General features: G+C 42.1%; 2 protein-coding genes across 2 annotated transcripts in view; one reads left to right on the forward strand and one right to left on the reverse strand.

The window, feature by feature from the left end:
* Positions 1–4,178: 4,178 nt before the first annotated feature.
* LOC118160289 (translation initiation factor IF-2-like) lies at positions 4,179–7,303 on the reverse strand. The gene is made up of 2 exons (XM_035314887.1): positions 6,389–7,303; positions 4,179–5,200 (listed from the first exon to the last, which is right to left on the reverse strand). Exons 1-2 carry the CDS (start codon positions 7,301–7,303, stop codon positions 5,147–5,149), a joined length of 969 nt encoding a protein of 322 aa, XP_035170778.1. The 3' UTR covers positions 4,179–5,146.
* Positions 7,203–20,378, forward strand: part of LARGE1 (LARGE xylosyl- and glucuronyltransferase 1) — a 282,149-nt gene continuing 268,973 nt past the window's right edge. Inside the window, exons 1-2 of the mRNA XM_035340539.1 lie at positions 7,203–7,469; positions 9,039–9,115. The gene's annotated coding sequence lies outside the window, so the exon portion shown is untranslated. The remainder of the gene's footprint in view (positions 7,470–9,038; positions 9,116–20,378) is intronic.

Consider the following 20,378-nt stretch of genomic DNA (forward strand, 5'->3'; position numbering starts at 1 on the left):
TTTTGTATCTGTTGCTGGGTTTCTTCAGTGTCACCTTCAGATTTTGAAGGACTGCCCTTTTTCTGACCACATTGTCAGCTTGGCCTATAGTGTGTCTAACAGCTTTAGTTTCACCTAAGAATCAATGAAAAAGCCCAACTGCATCAAGAAGCCATCTGAATCACAGAATATTGAAGTGTTAAAATACTTCTCCAGAAAAGAAAAGGTGTGTAATGTTGACAGGTTCATTGGTGCTAGTATTGGTCTTGCCTTGTTGTTTGACCTTAGCATCAACTTCTCTGTAACTGCTGGTGAGACTGAAAAGGATTATCCTTTTGTTACTGACAGTTTTGCTGTTGAGATGGGGTGACCTTTCCAATTCTTTTGCCAATGTAGCAAGCCCAGATCATAGTTCACAACTTCTCAAATGCCAGCAAGAACACAGAAACTTCCTTTAGCATTGACAATCTTGGCTACAGAGAGCTGGATGCTTCTTACTGTCGCATCTCAGCCCTGCCAAAGAAACCTTTTAGTTTATTAACAGTACGCTTCTGAGATACACACCATTTGTTGCCACTAGATGAGTTCATGTTTGTATGCTTGTCTGTTTGGATTATGGTTCCTGTTCATATTCAGAAATCAGATACATAAACTTTCGTTGTGCTTTTTTTTGTCTAACAAGGACATGGAAGTGGACTTCATTCTGTCAACTTCGTAAAACTGGCAAAAAAAAAAGACTTACATCGTGCTGTCTAGTTGTTGGGATGACCAAAAAGCAAATGAGCCTGTGTCATTAAACAGGATCTGGGTTTTGTTTTACCCTCCCTTCACTGAACACCAGCAGCTAAAACGCACTTTCTTCTTTCCAGAAAAATCCTCTAGGAAATGTTTAAAAGTATGGCCCTCAGTGGGAGAGGGAGAAATATAGAAGTTCTAGATCTGACTGATAATTATGGTCATTTGTTTTTGTTCAAAAGTACTCCTATTTGACTCATTTGGTAGTGACTTTTAAGTAAATTTGGGGTAATTTATTTCCGTACACACTGTATTTTTAATTCAGGCATTTTTATTCAGATTGTAGAGGCCTGGCCATTGATACAAAACTTAGAATTATTTTAACAAATATGGATACAATGCATTAGCTTGTAATAGATGTATGTTATCATTCATCTATTTTAGTTTATTTACATTCTACATCTACACTTATTCTTTAGGAATGTGTATTTTTTTTTTTTGGTCAGACTTATGAGAGCTTTAATATAAAATCAGCATGTATGTGACAGTCAGATGTGTTGCTGCTAATCTAGGTGCCTAAGGAAGCAATCAAAGCACCCTACAAACATGCTTAACTCACTGAGTTAAGAATATTGGAGCTGACAGATGAAGTTGGCCATAAAGGACATTGCTTGGACTGCATGGAAGTTGACGGACATCTTAACACTGTTTACTTAATCATCAGAAGGCTTACTGTTGTTGGCTGTCTGAAGAGGCTATTTGACTGTGGGAATTACTCATTTGTCACAGGTATTCTCTGAGTTTATATAACTGGCAGTTATTTCTGCCTTCTGGCAGAAACACACTGTCAATGATTGAATGAGCCTTCTCGCTCTTTTAAAGAAGACAGAATTCTTCAACTACTGTAAGGCCAGTTTTCCTTCTAATTAGCATCCTGGCTCCGGGGAGGCCTGTATTGGTAACACTTTCAGAAGTTAATGAAGCTATTCTGAAAACAATTCAACCTTCCATGTATAAGGCAGGTGCTTCTAATGGAAACACAAGGTCTTGTTTTGATCAGGTAGAGCATCCTCATTTTCACCTGAGAAATGACAGATGTCCTTAGATGAATTAAAATCTAAATGTGTAAAGCTCAGAGTGGAAGAGCAATACACTGTGCTTCTAGTAAAGATAGCAGATACTAATTATATAGGTCTACAACGCAGTTGAGTCTTGTCATAATTTTATTTAGCGTTCATACTGCAGGGCAATAATTGTAGAAGCGTAACAAAAGAAAATAGATTGCAACAAGAGAGATGTACCCAGTACTTGTCTGGGGCTGAGATGAAGCAAATAGAAACTCCTAAAATGAAACTTCATAAAATTGTGTGTATATGTATATGTGTGTATATATATTTTTCCAGAACAGAGACTGGGACACAAAGGATAGTAGAGACTGAATACCACAGAAATCACTGCAGCTGCTCCACGGACTTCAACACACCTTGATTTATGTTTAAGAGTACCTGGGTCAGTTTCTCGTTCCTAGATAGGGAAGTTTAAAATTCAAAGTTTGTTAAGTGCTGCTTTTCTTCACCAGAAGTTTCTGTAAATCTGTAAATGGAATGATGTATGTTAGCACAGACTAGTTACGCTACTGTACATTATCCAGGATTTCACTGTAGATAGCAGAGGTGTGAAGACTCCTTTGTCAGAAAACAACAACATCAACAACAACAAATATATATATATATATAAAAACAATACCACTTCAAACACAGCACTTGTTGCTTTATAGGATGTACTTAAGCATTACTGAAAACTCTGGAAACATTGGCATTAACTTTATGGAGTGCAAAGTAGTCTTTTGAGTTGCATGAGTGAGATTAGAAAAGTAGTAAGCAATTATTTCTACAAGCAGAAATACAAAATTGACTTGACCACCATCTTGGCAAGACCCAACTAAATCTGATTTCAGTTTGTCAGTATTTCTTTAACTTCATAAAATTAAAGCCACATCATGTTTACTCTTCCTTAGTTTTTATGATTTTAAAAACACTATTCCTTCTATTAAAAGCACTATTCTAAAAACAAATTTTTAAAAATCTAAATGACTAAGTCATAACAAAGGAAAATTAGTAACTGGCTGCAATGGTAAAACAGAAAATCTACACAAAGTTTTCTCAGAGGTTCAAAGTAAACAAATAGAGGAAAATGCCCCTTTCCTTCAACTTTTCTTAGAACTAGTACTATACCATAGTACTATCTAAGATGCTAGTATTAATGTTTACCTTTTCGTGTCAAGAAGCACAACTGAATTCCAGGAGAAACCCATGTAAAATTCAACACAATTTATCAAAGAACATTCAGTTTATTGTCAGAAATTTATTTTGGCATAGAAGAGGAATATTGATATTTTAATAATTTAATTTTATTTGAATTCTAAAAGCTTTAGGTTTTCATGATATTTTCTAGTTATTTAAAGGCATGTATTTTAATGTAGTGTCCATAGTGGAGAGCTTATGTAACAGAGCTTCCATTTTACATTCAAGAGCTGGAAATTTATTTTTCCAGAGTAGATTATATTTCATTCATTTCCTGTCTAAAAGATTTTTCCAACTACAAAAGATGTGGCAAATGATAATAAGAATCTCACAAGCTAGGACTTGCTTCTAGCTTCTGGTTTTGCTCTTCATGCTCCGATACCATTAACAGGTGTGCAATTTTGCATATAGAAGTCAAGAGCAGCAATTTATGAACAGAGTCCTAACCTTCTGTGTTGAAGTGGATCAGTTAACACAATTCAGCCAGCCCTGCTAAACCAGATTTGAATTTCTGTTCCCCGTGAGAATAGCCTGAATTGTTGATTTCTATGCTGAAGTAGTTATTTTATCAATTCCACACAAAAGCAGCTCACGGAGGACTTAGTTTTGTCTGTGCATGTCCCATATCTTGAGTGTGATGCAGCAGCATCAGCCTTGCTAGGTATTTAAAATGCTGATTAATCACAGGAGTGTGTGTTGAGGAATGGGGGCACAGAAATCAAATTTCCACAGAAATCTGTCACATATTGCACTGTTAGAGCAGTAAAGGACTTTTAGGTTACCTACTGAACAAATCACTTTTTTTTTTTCAGAAGACCTCATGTTGGTTGACTTCAATGTATCAATGAAGCAGCTGTAAGAATGTCTCAAGGACTTCACTGGTGTGAAATGGGAGACAGACTTCGTGTACATTCTTGGTTTCAATACTTGTGGGCCTTAGACCCCTTCCTCTCCTTCACATAAAATGGCTATATTGGAAACAGATTTTGTTCTTTTAATCAAAACTCATCTAGTCTAAATGTTCAATGTCTTATGAACAGACTTAGTTCTCTCTACTGATGTTCTAGTGTAGTGAAAGTACCATAATGTATTTGAAGACATACACTGTTATGACTTTATCTCCTTTCTCCAATAAGGAAAAAAGACCAAACACTTGTGTGGTAATTCATACTAGTATCATTTATTGTATTGCGCATTAGAGGTAACCCCTAAAAGCTCTTATAAAAGCCTTTATATTAGCACCACCTCAAAATAGACATTTTTATTCAAAAGGGAATGTCTGGTTTACGTATTTTTATTAATAGGATTGTTAAAACTTTCAGATTTGCAACCTTAAATAACTGTTTATTTTTAAAACCCTATACTTGACATTATTACAGGTTTTGCTTTTTAATGTAAGTAGACCTCTTTCTCCAGAACCTGTGTAGCTTCTCAGAAAAAATTCTTTCTGGCTGAATGAGATCTGAAGTGCAAGTATTTGCAGCTAATTTTTATTTTTACATGTCCTTGGCATAATTATCCTTCTGTGCTATTTTTTTACTCCATGTCCAAAGCAATTGTCACTTCAGAATCTTCAAGGACAAAGACTGATGGAGCAATTTTATGATTAATGTGAAAAGATTACTTGTTTATAAACTTAGTTTCCGAAAAACTTTATCTTCACAGGTAGTTGCTCCTCCTGTCCATGTTAGTTCTCGTAACCTGGTGGTAATCGTTCTCAGCCAGAGCTTGATGAATGCTCCCTTGGGCTTGAACAACTGTTGTCCATTCTGTGTAGGAAAGCAACCTGACAGATGCAGAGCAATTTCAAGTACAATACTTTGCCGCAGTATTAAGCTCCATCATTTGTCATGTATGGAGGTACATTAGACAATCCTAATAATCCATGCTGCTCTTAAAACCTAAGAAATGTTGTGGGTGCTGAGACTTCTCTGCTCTAATAGTAGATAAGAACATTATGAATCTGCAGAAATTGTTCAGTATTTTGTAGGATCAGACTGACAATTTACCAGTTTTTAAGACACAGCATGAGACAAAAAAATGTTTATCTGCTGAGACTTCCAGTGATAGGCAGCAGACAACCTGGTTTTCTTAATAATGAAGCCGTATATACAATCTTGTTTCCTCCTTCATACATCTCCAGCAATTCTTTCATCATGACTGTCACCAAAGCAGTTACAAACCTTCACCAGTGCAAGAAAAGATAAAGACATGTTATTACATGATAGCTGATCCTTTAGCTTCACTTAGGAAAATGGACAGAATAACTTACTTCAGTATAGCTCATTCCTGACTTTGATCTGCTCAAGAAAATAACTAGTGTAATAGAGACCGATCTGTATGTTACTGTAGCTTTCCCAAAAATCATTCAGATCCAAATTCAATTCTTTTTACAGATATGCAGAGTTTTTTTTTCTTTCTTTCTTTTTTCTTTTTTCTTTTTTTTTTCCAAAATAGTTTCTTAGTTGTCAAAATATGTCAAAATTTTAAGCCACTAACACTGAAGTGATATCACTTGCATGTTCAACTTCATGATTTACTCCAGTTCATCTGATACCACCCCTGACTATGGCATCAGGCACTGCTGGCGGCAGAATACTAAGTTTGACGGACTGATGCCTTAATCAAGTCTGGCAAACACTGTCCTCCCATGAATAATCTGCTCCAGAGTTCACAGCATTTCGGTACAGCATACTGCAAAACATAACTGCTGCCCACAGTACAACAACTTCTGAGTAAGTTATAGCATTTAAGTAGCCGATGTGAGAAATTAGCATCTCTGGATCTCTGGTAACCTTTACTGAACAACATTCTTCCCTAAAACGTTCCTTTATTGTTGTGGAGAAAGAAAGCGATAGGTACTGAATGGTATCCCTGTTATTTCTGATTATTTAAATTATTACTCAAAGCACGTGTCTACTTTCCTTCCTCTTCCATTCTAAGAACGGATCAGTGCCTTTTTAAAACTGAAATGTATTCACGTTTGCTCCCCTCCCGTAGTTTCTGCCCTGCTCGTACTCCTCACCCAATTTCATATCCCCTCCGCGCCCGTACACAGAGCTTATCCTACGGTCCTCTTAGCATGCTAATGCGGTGAAACAATCCATTTTACGCTGCTGATGGAGAGAAATAAAACCGATGAATAAAAATAACTGAAAAAAAAAGAGCCTCGATGACAGCTCTGTGCCCGTGGTGTGGAGGAATAAGGTGCGTTCATCGCAGGAGGACGCGGGCAGGGAGGCTGGCAGAGGAGGCGCTCGATTCGGGCGTGTTACCGGCGGTGGGAAGCTTTTTGCTCGCCGCCGGGCACCCCGCGGCCGGTCACCCCGCCGCCCCCATCCCGGGGCACCCCCGGCTCCCCCCTCACTCACCCGAGCGGCCGGGCCCAGGTGCGGCGGCCCCGGGCGCCGCTCGGCGAGGCCGCCGCTGGTTGGGCGCCGGGCGCCTGTCGCTGGGCGGTGTGTCACGGGCTGGCTCCGCCTCGGCCCCGCGCCTCCGCCCGCCCATGCACAGACATGACACAGACACACAGGCACTGCAGCTGCCGCTGAGCCTCGGGCAGAGCGGCGGAGGCGAGCGGCCGGTTCTCGGTAGCCGCCGGTAGGCAGCGGCGGCTGCCCTGCAAGCCCGCCTCCGCCTCGGGCCGCCGGCGGTGGGCAGCCTACGGCGGCGGGACCCGCAGGGGGCAGCCTGGCACCGGGCGCCGGAGGGAGCCGGCGGGGGAAGGCTGGCAGCGGGGAAGGGGCGGGAGGCAAGGAAGGAAGGAAGGAAGGAAGGAAGAAAGAAAGGGGAAGGGGGCAGCCTGGCACTCGGACCCGGAGGCGGCCGCCGGGCAGCGGCACAGAGCGAGCCCGGGCGGAGCGCGGCACCCAGCGGCCGCTGAGGCTGGGCCGGCAGCGGTAGCGGCGGCGGTGCCGGAGGAAGCCTCCCCGTGCCCGGCAGCGCCGTGCCGGTGACCTTCCCGGGGCCGCTCGCCCCTCGCCAGGCCTCGTCTCCCCGCGGAGATCGCGTACCAGGCCCCGGGGAGAGGCCGGGAGGCCGGCGCGGATCCCCCCCCCGTCGCCCCCGGGTCCTGCTGGCCGCCGGCGGGGCCTGTGCACCGCGCGGCTGGCCGCCGGGGAGAGGGGCGGGGAAGGCGAGCGGGACGGCCGGCCGGGGCCGGGCTGCGCCTCGGGACAGCAGCGGGGAGCGGGCAGGCCCCGAAGAGAGAGAGAGAGCCGGGCGGAGGAGGCGCATCCCGGGGAGAGCGGGGTCCTCCCCGCCGCCCTCCTCATCCTCATCCCCATCCCGCGGAGAGTGGAGCCGCCGGTGCCGCCCCGGCTGGGACCCGCCGGCTGACACCCCTCCGGGGACCGAGCCGGAGCTGCCCGCCCCCCCGGAGCGAAGGAGGCTGAAGGACCGCTCGGCTGCCCGGGCAGGGGGGCGCTGGGCGGCCCGCCGCCGCCCGGGAAGGTGAGTGCCCGCTCGGGTCGTGGCGCTGCGCTCACCGTTTTACCTCCCGAGCCCCTCTTCCCCTAGCCGGGGGCTTGCCCCGCCCGGCGAGGGGGAGCGGGTCCCGCCGGGTCCCGCGGAGGAGTGCGAGGGAGCCGGGGGCTGCCATCCCGGGAGGGAGTCCCGCCGGCCCGGCTGCCGAGCCGCGCCTGCCCGGGGCCAAGCCGGAGTTTCACCGGGACGCCGAGGCGGGTTTCCCCCTCCTGCAACCCGGGAGACTTGGGCAGTCACCTCCTGTCCGGGAGCTGTGTCGTTCAGATCGTTCATCCGTGCTCACCAGGGGTTGGGAAAGCAGAAACTTGCGGCCTCCGTGGAGGTGACATGAAGTTTGACAATGCCTTACGTAACACTTTTTGGAGGGACTCCTAGCCCTTGTGTTGTGCCCCGTTTTGTTTTCAGACAGCAAGTGATTTCCCTTCTTCGTGGAGCAACATGCAAACACTCCTTGTATGTGCTTTCACCTGAGTACGCTGTCTCCTGCTGTGTTCAACTTGGAACGGGGGCATTGCTAGAGAGCAGATAGAGCCTACTTTTTTTCCCAACATGTATCGTTAAACTCAAAATCCTCCTGAGGAGGCATCTGAACTGTTGTTACAGGGTCTTACCTTTTTGTGTACGTCAAGCGCTTGGTTTTTATTACACTCTTAAAATTATTACAGGAGGCATTTTCACAGTCGTGACTGTCATTTATGTATTCTGGAAGGTATAGGTGCCAGGATAGAAATACTAATGAATCAAAAGTCTTCTAAACAGTGTTAGCTTTCTTTTTATACAATTTCAGTGCTAGAAGGAAGAGAAAGCCCTAGGCTAAACAAAGTGCTACGTTAAAACCAGATTTGGTAATTGCCATCAGGTCAGCGCATTTCATTTAATAAAATCTTCTGGATACAGATTAATTTTCCTTGTATAACATTAATTATTTTACTTGCTTAGAAACAACAGGGAAATTAGGTAAGTCAGCTGAAAGATTTCCTAGTTTCCCGTTTCCCTGCAGTTTCTCTAAGTGGTCATCTTCTACTTAAAAAAAAAAATGTTACTTCACACAAAAAGACAGTGTAGTGATTTGCTACATGTTCTTTAGACTCCTACTGCATAGGTACGCTAGGGGGACTAGTTTGGTGGTGTTTTTCCCCCATTCACTGGTGAAAGTGCACAGTCTAATGTAATAATGCATATGAAAAGAAGTCTTCTTTCCATGCCTTACAGCACTCCATCATTACTCTGTAAGCTTAAAGAAAAATCATATGTATAAATGCAGATGATGAGTTCAGGGCAGGGGAAATATTTTAACAAAATCGTTCTACTTCATTCTATGTTCCCTGCTGCAAACGGAGATGTTATCAAAGGTTAGTTTACTTACAAGAACAGAACAAGCAAACAGATCCCCCAAATCTCAGTCTGTTGCTTTTTTTTTTTTTTTTTTTTTAATGGAGAAATGAACAAGGTGGAACAGGTCTCCCTAGGCTTCTTGAAAACTGTAAATTGCTGATAAGTATTACAAGTTTGAAATGTGGAATTCTTATTGCTTAGGTGTTCTGTGACGGCCCCTGATCAGCAAGTCATGTAGAAGCCGCAGGAACTGCAGTCTCTGATGGATAATTGGATTGGTAGGTTGTTCTTATATGTTTTTTTTTTTTCCTCATTTAATTGCCCACTTGTGATAGCAGTTTCCTTTTCTCCACCCTGTTGATTTTTAATTCCTGCAATTTTTGATTTATGTTGTGTGTTGTATCTTTTCTGTTCAAAGTACGTACTCCCTTCTCAGTTGCTGGTAAGGAAAACACAATATTTTCATGACACTATGTGGCAAGATTAATGTCTTTATTAATATCAGAAATATTCATGGCAACTTTTTTTCTTCTATGTTCAGATGTTATAAAAATAAGTTTTTTCAGGTCTGGGGAAATACACACTGGGTTTCTTTAAAGGCATTCTGAAAATAATACTTATATATTGGATTCTCTGTGTCATCTATTCAGTCTACTGGAATTCCAAGGTATAGTCCCTCAGAAAGCCAAAGTACAGAGTGTTGTGAATGCGAATTAGATGTCTTTTGGAAGCATTAAGATATGTCACCGGCTTGGTCTGCTGAAATTTCAGAGTGTAGGACTTAATAGTAGCAAAAGTAGTATTCTTGAATGAATTACAGAAAACTGGTAAAACTAGGCATACACATACATATTTTATACCAGAAAACTGATAAAACTCCCATGCACATCCATGTCATTAAACAGAAGTATTATTAAGTGTAATGATTTTAAAGGAACAATCCTCCAAAATATTACTTGTTATTATTTCTTGCATAATTATTTATTTTTAACTAGAATAAATGATCAATTGTCAGTAGATGCTTATTGAAATCCTCTCCTCTCTCATCTTCTTTCTGATTTCCTTTTGGTGCATGTGCATTTATAACAGCAATCTTAAAAAAACAGTAAGCATGCATATACATAAAACAGATGAAAACACAAGCCATTTTGTCAGATGTTTGTTAATTGAAGGCTAATAATGAGTAAAATTTACAATCTGACATCAAAGTCTATGTTACCTATGGTAATCTCAATCCATGTGCAAACTCCTGTTGATGGGGGTTGCTTGTCTGGATCTAGAACAACGTATGTCCCTTTTCCTACTTTTTTTGTCCAGGCATCTAGGCTTGTATGAAGGCATCTGTTCATTAGCCCTTGTCATCTTTGACTGAAGACCTTTCATCAGCTGTGTTAGAATTAATTAAGAAATACCCATTTTAAAAGTATGATATGAACAAATAGTTATGCCAGAAATATGACCTATATATTCTGATACTGATAACATAAAGACTTGCTTGAGATGAAGACACAACGGCCAATGCAAATTTATAGTTGGTCATTCTTCATGAGTTTATCTTCACAGAGTTAGATGTATTTGCCTAATTCTGTGACTAAAGAACTTTCTGAAAAGTAGCTCTGTGTAAGAAAGCATATATACACAAGCACACACAGTGTTTCTGTCCTGCTCACTGTCTGACTTTGACCCATCTTTCTTTTTGTAGTGAATGCTACCTTTAAAAAAAAAAGTAATTTTTTAGTATTCCATGTGTTGTAATTTATGAGCTGTAGAGTAAGAGCTACCATTCAGGAAAGTAAATTTATTTTTTCTTTTCTGCTTTTTCATTGGATTGGTATTTTTCTGTTCCTTGTGGTACCCCCACCTGAAGATAAGGGTTAAGAAATTAGGTATGAACCTTTTTAGGGATTCATGACTCCTTTTGGTGTCACATGGCTTAGCATTTGAACATCTGTCCTGTCTCTTTTCAAAGCTTGCTCAGTGCATGGTTGTAAATGGGGAGTAGCAGATACCAAATTATATTTTATAGGGAACTTTGTGGCTCAAAAATCAGGGAGAATTTTGCTGGAAAGGATTATCCTGGCCTTGGCACTGACTTTGAAGCAAAACTGCCAAGGCTGGAATCTTTGTGTAAGTGCAATCTCTGTCAGAATTAGAAGCAAACAGGGTAACACAGTTCCTTTACTTGTTTTAATTTGCAGATCAGACTAGGTCTGATCTAACAGTACTTAAAGTAGTATCCAATTCATTGTTCTTTCCAGGATATAAACTACTCCTTCCACAGCAATGGAGGTAACTGGGTAGAAGCTACACTAAAGTGTAATTGGCAAGAGGAGCCCCAGCAATGTCTATTTAATTCTATGGCAAAAACCCAGACCTAATCACAGAGCCCAATGATGGAGAAAGCTGGAAATCTGAGACAGTGCAGGAAGAGTCTTCCTTGCCAACCTCCATGTAAAACAGATACACTTGAAAATAATGAAAAGGAGTAGATGGCTCCTAAAGGAAAGTATTATCTGTCCTTATGTTTCCCATCTCTTGATCAGTGATATAAGGAAATAGATGCCACAACTCTACACTTTCCCCAAGCATTTTTGAGTATTGATAAGTCATTTCTATTACTAGGTCAGTTTCAGGGAACGGGAGACTTGTGTTGCATATAATAACCCAGCCCCTATGCATGTTGGAAGACATTTGACAGCTAAGGCTTAGTAAGGAGGAGAAAACTGTAAAACTATGTTATTGTGCAGTAACATAATTATTCAGTTAAATACAGATGTGGAGAATGAAGAATTTTGTTTTAGGAGGTGGGCTGAGGAAGAGGAGAGAAGAGCAGTTGTGGAATTTGATTAAAATATATATATGTGAAACTCTTTCTTACAGCTTTCAAATAGACTTTTGTACTTGTTAAGGGACTTGGGAATGAATACGTCTATTTGCAGAAAAGAGTATTTTTCATTCTAGAGTAAAAGGTGTTACTGAGTGATGAAGAGGGGGAGGGAGAGAAGGACAAAAAGAACCGTGAACTGTTTGGATGAGGTAGAGCTTCGATCTGATATTCACACTTCCCAACACAGCTCCTCCTAGCTACATTTAACTTTCTTCTTCTCTCTAACTCAGTGGTGTGCCCCTAACCTTCAGTCACCTCAGTACTGAATTCCTTTGGAGATTATTTTCCATTCTGTCTTCAGTTAATGCTGCTGATGATCAATACTGCAAATGGAATTTTATGTTCAGAAATTACTGGACTTCAGTGTATGAACCTGCCTAATTCAATCTTTTTCAGGCTGAAGATACTAGAAGGGCATATGCTACTGGGTAGATAGAAGAAATTAAAACCCATCGTTCTAGTATTACTAACTCCCTAAATATATGCTGTTTAGATCATGTTGTTCTTAAGAATCTCAGCTTTCGTTTGTTTTCAAACAGAAGGGTGTCCTTCTGAAGCCTAGGCTTCACATTTTTTTATAGAAAACGAAGTGACATTAGCTTTAAGAGTCTGAAAGCAGAAGTTAAATACTGTAGTCTCATCTTTCTTCAATCCTAAGACTGGTTCTGGAATATGACTCAGATTTAAACACAGGGAGGTTATTGTTCATGTACAGCAAGTCTTCTAAGATCAAATACTGGATGGTGTGCTTGAGAGTTCTTAAACAAGATAACATTAGTTCCTACCTCCTTTAAAAGGGCAAAATTGTCTCTATTTGTGGATTCTTTGGTGTTGAATGTAAAGGTGGAAATTTTCTGTTTTTATTATTGGAATATTTTATAACTTATGTCCTTGCACTTGGTGTTCCATAGCTTTTTAATATCAACTACATTTATGAGAAATCTGTTCATCTTCCATGATTTCCAAGTAGTAGAAATCGGTAGGTGTTGATGCCATAAAGCCTTGTAAATGCTAGGGAAGTTGCAGTGTACTGCCATGTTGACATTAACTTCCACAAAACAAAAAATGATCAGATTAAAGAAACGGTAGAAGCTTTTAGTCTGGGATATCTTTCTTTATTAAGATGTATATTGACAAAATGCAAGATGCTGCAAACGGAGAACAAGGGGAGAAAAAATCAGTACTGATACGGAGTTTACCACTAACAGGACGTGATAGTGGCTAAAACAGACCACTTGGTGATGGACAGGAAAAAGAGGCCTTTGTACTTGATATTGTTGATCTTGTACCAAGCTTCTGAGACTACCATAATGCAGAGGAAGAAATAAATAAATTTGGTCTGCACCATTATCTCAGAGAGAAAAAATAAAATATGCAAGCTGAGAATGTTTCAGATGCAGCTGTCTTAATTGCACTATGATTGCCGGACAATGAGTTTAAAACTTTAAGAAAGAAGCAATGTGTGTGACTTGGTCTAGGACAGTAAATTTGCATTATTCTATGGCTGCTTTCAGACCTTGGGTGTGAAGAGGAAAGTGTACCAGCAGTGGCTTAAGTTACTAGATTTCTTTCCCAACATTGCGGTTTGTCTTCCATTTCCCTTGTTTTCAATATAATGTTAGCGCAGCTTAAGGGCTGCTAGATTAAAATAGTAGCATTCTAGTGTTGTTCAAATTCACCTCGTTCAGATTAGCAGTGTATGTCCTTAATCAACATAACACCTCCTTCCTTATAAAGCCTTTCCTCGGGAATGATTCCTGTATGGCTTAAATCAGGTGATTGTCCACCTAGTTTGGACAGCTGGGACCCATGCATGATACTGCCTTGCAATGTGGTTATTGATCTTGAATTTACACCTCTAATGCTGGCATCCAGAGCCTTGCAGCTTGCTTTTGCATGCTTGGCAGGGCCAGTTGGGTGTAAAAATCTTCTCCATATCGCCAGTGTCCACTGCTCACACGTGAGTGCTCACACCTGTCACCTGAGGTATATATATCAAGCTGCGTCATCTGTGGAGAACATCTGAAATACTGTTCAATAGGCTTAGGTCCTGATTTATGTTACAATCACAATGTGAGTAACTGTGCACAGCTGGTGAATGGGCTGAGAAGAAAGATGTTCTTAACATTATTTTTTTCTTAGTCAGGATGAGCAAAATAGTAGTATTGTGTCACTAGTACGTGAGGAACTGAAACTGATGACAGTTGTCCTCATATATGGAATAACTTTGCCAATTCTCCAGTCTTAAGCATGTTGTGGAAATAAATTCATAGGTTCTTGAATGTTTTACAGAGAGGCTGGAGTGAGGCAAATGACAAAGTAGAAAGATAAACTGATGTGCTGCAGGTGAAGTGATATGGGCAAAGTTTGCCAGGTCCTCAGTCAAAAAGCAACAAGCAGAACTCAGATTTCCTGAGTCACGGCTGTGTGCTCTGAGCAAGTGAAACACCTATGTCTTTAGGAAAAAATATTGCCTAATATAGTTGAGATGATGGAAACAGAGTCCTGGATGATACTTGGCTTATAGAATCATTGAATGGCCTGGGTTGAAAAGATCATTTAGTTTCAACCCCCTTGCTCTTGGCAGGGTTGCCAACCACTAGAGCAGGCTGCCAAGAGCTGCATCCAGCCTGGCCTTGAATGCTTCCAGGGATGGGGCATCCACAACCTATCTGGGCAACCTGTGCCAGTGTCTCACCACCTTCTGAGTAAAAAACTTTCTCCTAATATCTAACCTAAATTTCCCGTCTTAGTTTAAAACCGTTCCCCCTTGTCCTGTCACTATCAACACGTGTAAACGGGTATTCACCCTCCCGTTTATACTCTCCCTTCAAGTACTGGAAGGCTGCAATGAGGTCTCCCCGGAGCCTTTTCTTCTCCAAGCTGAACAAGCCCAGTTTCCTCAACCTTTCTTCATAGGAGAGGTGCTCCAGCCCTCTAATCATCTTAGTGGCCCTCTGGACCCCGTTCCAAGAGCTCCATGTCCTTCTTGTGCTGGGGGCCCCAGGCCTGCACACAGTATTTGAGGTGGGGTCTCACAAGAGCAGAGTAGAGGGGGACAATCACCTTCCTCTCCCTGCTGGCCACCCCTTTTTTAATGTAGCCCAGGACATAGATGGCCTTCTGGGCTGCAAACACGCACTGCTGGCTCATGTCCAGCTTCTTGTCCATCAGGACCCCCAAGTCCTTCTCCACAGGACTGCTCTCAAGTTCTTCTTCACCCAGTCTATATAAATACCTGGGATTGCCCCAGCCCAAGTGCAACACCTTGCAGTTGGCCTTGTTGAACCTCATTAGGTTCTCATGGGCCCACTTTTCCAGCCTGTCCAGGTCCCTCTGGATGGCATCCCTTTCATTTATTGTATCAACTGCACTGCTCAGCTTGGTGTCATCTGCAAACTTGCTGAGGGTGCACTTGATTCCATCGTCGATAAAGATGCTGAAGAGCACCAGTCCCAAGACCAACCCCTCGCCATTGTCCAGCTGTCCTCTCAGAGCAGTGCAAGGACAGCTGGGGAGGTAGGGGAATCACCGGGCAGGTGCACCTGCTATGCTTGTAACACCGAGCAGGGACCTTTTGTCATTGCCCCCTGTCCCCCAGTTCATCACCATCGTTGTTAGGGGGAGGAGAGGAGAGGGGGTTCACTGTAGCAGGAACTCTGTCTGCCTGCTGGTCCCCTCCTATTACCTGCTCGCAAGACAGTAGGGGGTGATGTGCTTCTTGCGGAGCCTCTGCTGGCTGCCTAAGCCTCAGGGCTGGTGGGGACTGGCTCCACTAATCCATCTCCCTCTCCCTAATGCTCCTCAGCCTCTCCACCTCTTCCTTCAGGTCAGCCACAAGGCTGAGTAAATCATTCACCCGGTCACATCTGATGCAGGTGTTGTATCTGTCACCACCGTGCATGGCGAGGGCCAGGCTCTGTGCACTCACGTTTGTGTGGGGCCTCTGTCTGGATCTCCACGCTTTCCATGACTACAGCCTTCCGCTGGGGTGCAACCATGGCAAACCAGCAGGCTCGCTAGTACTCTGTGCAGTAGCCTCCTCACTAAAATTTTAAGTTGTAAGAGGCAGAGTTCCCAGAGGAGAGGATGAGAAAGGGAGGTGGGAAAGGGAGGAGGGGATCCTCCCCACACTCCTCCCTACCCCACGCTAACTGCCAGCTGGTCCTGTTTGCGGTGCTCCCTAGGTACTGCTTTTACACAGTCAGGGAGTTTGCTGCCTCAGCGAGTGGCTGCAAAATGTCAGCGATGCCTGGTTTAAATATCCCACTGCTACCGCTGCTGGCTTCGCCTACGCCTCGTGAGCCTCCCTTGCGAGGGCTTCCGAGCCCTGGCAGCTCCCTTGGCTGCCTTGAGTGGCCTCAATGCCAGAAAAAAAGCCCTGCCCGCCTCGATCCCCTGCCCCGCTGCAGAATGCATCTGCCCCAGAGCCAATCATCCTCAGCAAGTAAACTTATATAACCTTTTTAAAGGTAAATATTCATCTGAGCATCTTCAAACAAACAGGTAATATTAATAAAGTTGAATAACTGGATAAATGAAAAAAATAATCTCATGATAGTAGAGGTTACAGATGCTCTGTGTTGATTTAGAGGCAGTGCAGTGAGTGACCAAGGGAAGACAGGAGTGGTTTTGTTCTCAAAAGAGGAAAATAATGCATTTAAAGGAGGAAGAAATGGGAGAATGCTTGAAGGAGTAAAATGTATCTTGGTCTTCAAAGCTTGTAGGTTAATGTTCTTAAAGTATATAGAATTTTATCTGTAGCCAATGGTGGAAAGAAACTGGAGAATGAAACTGGCATAGGCTATTTAGCCTACAAATGAAGCAGAAGTAACCATAACTGAGCATTAAGAAGACCAGAATCTGCACTGATTTATTGATATGTGCTAATTGGGTAAAAAATGCTGCACTTTTTTTGGTGACATCCTTTTATATTGGTTTTGACCACTGATAAGCAGGGGCAGGCACAGCATCTGTCAGAATAGAAGCCTACTGCCATGTTTATAAGGCATGTATCCCCATGTTGGTTAGAAAAATAATGTAATCTTTATTTTCATGAGTAATAAAGATTTCTGGATTTGCAATTAGTGTTAAGAATTCTCTGAAATAATTAATTTTGCAGTGTGTTTTATTTTGTGTGTTTGGTTGGATTTTGTTCCCCAGCTTTGTTTGTCCTGCATTGGGCATTGCTGTGTTGTGGAAGGCCTGAGTTTTGATTTTCCCCTTTCCCTCCTTTTTTTTTTCCCTCCCCGATTTTCATAATTTAAGTGGCCGTGTATGGGGGTAATATGATTTGGGAAAATATCTTTTTTGGTTGAAATAGTGGAACTGTGAATGTAGTGTATAAAGCAGTTATTTATTAATGTTACTAAAATGCCTAGAGGCTTTGTTTGAGAAAGGGCTCCCTTTATTCTGCGTGAAGCACAAACACACAGACTCTGTGCACCTTAAGGGTACTTCATGGAACAGAAAAGCTGGTATAAAACAGTAATATAAGCACTGGTGCATGTCTTGAACTCTTCTGACACAGCAGTGCTTTTGGAGAACCACAGAGTGGTTGAGACTGGAAAGGACCTCTGGAGATCCTCGGGTCCAACACCGCTTACTGTTCAAGTATGGTTACCTAGAGCTGGTTACACAGCACTATGTCCGGGTGTCTTTTGAATATCTCCAAGGATGGAAACTCTGCAGCCTCTACAGACGTGTTTCCTGATGTTTATTGATGAAACCACCAGTGTTTCAGTTTGTTCTGCCTCTTGTTCTACCATTGAACACCACTGAGAAGGGTCTGGCTCCATTTTATTTACACCTTCCCTTCAGATACTTATTTTTTGACATATCCTTTGCTGGATGTTTTGGCTGCAGGTGGGCTCTGGCTTTCCTGAACACATCTCTACAGGATCATGCAATGTCTCTGTATTCCTCCCATGTTACCTCATCCACTTGTTCTTCCTGGTCAGGTGGCCTTAGGCAGATGTCCACTACAACGTCATTCATATTGATCTGCTCTTTAGCCCTTATCCATAAGCTCATCGTTGGCTTATTGTCCATCCCCAGGCAGAGCTCCATGCATTCCAGCTGTTCTCTGACATAAAGGGCCACTCCATCTCCTTGTCTTTGTAGCATTTCCTTCCCTAAGGAGCCTGCATCGTTCCATTACAGCAATGCAGTCATGCAAGCCATCCCTCTGTGTCTCTGTGATCCCAGCAAGATCATAGCTGTGCAACTGCACACAGGTCTTTAAGTCCTTGTGTTTATTCATACAAAAAAAAAATAAATAAATAAATCCACAATTGATAAAAGCTGTTCAGATAAAAGAACTGTTTTTGCCAGTATATCTGTGACTACTGTGGCAGATTCTGCTAGCCAAGTTACGTCAATCAACAGTCACTCTTCACACCACCAGCCAACATAGCTGGGGTGTTAGAAATTCCCAAAGCGAGAAACTGTTTCCTGCCCAAAAGAGCTTACAAAATACAGAAGTAAGATTGTGCTGAAGTGTTTGAAAACTGATGGTTTGTACTTTCCTTTTTTTAAGAATGTATTTTTAATCTCAGTAATTTGTCATTTGAATAGTACTAGCTTATTTATTGATAGCATTGTTGTTGTTTAAATATCTTTTGCTGTATTCCTCCGTTGTGATTCACTGGAAGCAGCAACATGGGACAGTTCTGAAAGGATTCACTGTAGTTCTGGGACATAACCATTTTTCTCTCTCAGGTTACGTTGCTTTTTAATTGATACAGTATTTTAAGTACATTTTATATTTGACTTGTAAGATTTTATTTCAGCACTTCCATTAGTGCACAACACCAATTTTTTGGACTAACCAAACAGAAACCTTTAGGAGGATGGAGACAGATCCCATTGCACCTGCCTTACGACTGTAATTTGTGGAGGTGAAATGAATCTAACATGGCAGGAACTGAGTCATTCATGACAGACAGCAAGAAATCCGGGTTCCCTTGTGTTTTCCTGTCTTTTTCATTACATGGATTTGCCATATGTATCTGAGTTTGGGATACAACTTCTTTGATACCTAAGAACTTCTTCTATTTGGCTTGTTTTGAGTTAGGTACGGCCATCCATTGTAAGACTTAATATCTTTGGCTAATCAGAACAAAATGGACTTTTTGGTATAATTTTAGAGGATTGAATGCTGATATTTTATCAGGCCAGAGATAACATTATTAACATTGAGAAGCATTTTTCAGGGGCTGTTTGTAACACCGACTTCAATCTTTACAGTGAGATCATTCTCCAATTGTTCAGGTTATCTCAGGTCTGTTTTGGAATCCTCTCTGCTGTTAGCCAAGTAATTTAGATGATAATCCCTAATGTTTTCAGTTAGATATTCCTGTCAAATATTGACCTGGCAACTAACTTCCGTGTTTTTGTTGCTGACTTGCAACTTGGATAAGAGTTGACTGTAGTAACCCAGTATAAATTCCCCCTAGTAACCAAGCCTGTTAAACTAGGCTGAACAATGGGAAGACATGAAATCTGTGTTCCTTGCTTTTATCTAGTGTCTATTCCTTTCTCTATCAAGTTCAAGCCCCTAGTTTTTCAAAGCCCTCCTCAAAACCCCAATAAGAATGTTTTGGCCAGGTTCATGAGCCTTCAAGTCAGGCCCTTAATGAGCTGAAGTGAAAAACTTTGCCATTCTCACTTTACTTTTCCCAAGAGCTGTCTCACTGAAACCAGTGCTGAACCAATACAGATCTGTCAGTCTTGCTCTTTCAGATTGCCTCTCCGTCCATCCTCGCTGGTGTTTACTGTGATGGAATACTGATAAGCATGTAGTGACGCTTCTGGATGGCATGGGGTTCCCAGAAAAGACCCCAGTTTTGATCTGCATTAGTAGTGCTGGACACCCCAAATGGGCATGAATGTAGCAGATAATGTTTTGTGATGAATCTTTTTTCACAAGACTTTCCCATTAGCTGTGGCTAAAAAGCCACGAAGCACTCCAAACAAAGAAAATGGGACTCAGCAGGGCATGTAATGGACAAACTTACACAAATTACAGCTTTGTTTCTATCTCCTTGATTCTGCTGGACAAATGTATCTGCAGGTGTTGTGGTAATGGAAGCAGCAAAGCTTGTCGCATAGTAGTACAGAACAAAAAGTATTTTCAATGCTTATTTAAGAAAAAAGAAAAACAGGAATTTCCGTTGAGAAATGTTAGCGCTGAAAGTAACCCAGGTCTAACAGTATCTCAGTATACAATAATGTTGCATTCCTTTTCTGGTGTGTTGCTAAGATGGGAGGAAAACCACAATATGCAAAATTGAAATATCACCCATCCATCCATATACTTTGCTAGCAAGTTCTGCATCCTCTATTCTTGCTTCCTTTCCATGAAACAATGGTTCTTTTATATCTTGGCACATTCATATTTGCCAAGTGTTTTTCAAAGATGAAATATAGCAGGAAGGTGCTAAATATTCTTGCTTTCTTTTGGAACTAATTTTCATTCAAGATATTCTTGTCATAGCTTATATTTGGTGTGAAAACTGAAATGGATGCTCTGATTTTTAAGAATTTTGGACTTGTTTATTTTGCTGGCAGGACACAAATAGATATGTGAGGTTTTGCTGTAATTCTGTGGCTCAGGAGTAACTCTGTGGTGCAGGCAAGGATCTGTATTTTAG

Source organism: Oxyura jamaicensis, chromosome 1, assembly GCF_011077185.1.
Source record: "Oxyura jamaicensis isolate SHBP4307 breed ruddy duck chromosome 1, BPBGC_Ojam_1.0, whole genome shotgun sequence".
Lineage (NCBI taxonomy): Eukaryota > Metazoa > Chordata > Aves > Anseriformes > Anatidae > Oxyura > Oxyura jamaicensis.

Excerpts from the sequence above, each read along its gene's own strand:
- LOC118160289 (XM_035314887.1), bottom strand. The coding sequence starts at position 7,303 with ATGGGGATGAGGATGAGGAGGGCGGCGGGGAGGACCCCGCTCTCCCCG. Across the intron at positions 5,201-6,388 it reads ACCTGGGCCCGGCCGCTCGG|GTTTGTAACTGCTTTGGTGA; the intron begins GTGAGTGAGGGG and ends GCACTGGTGAAG.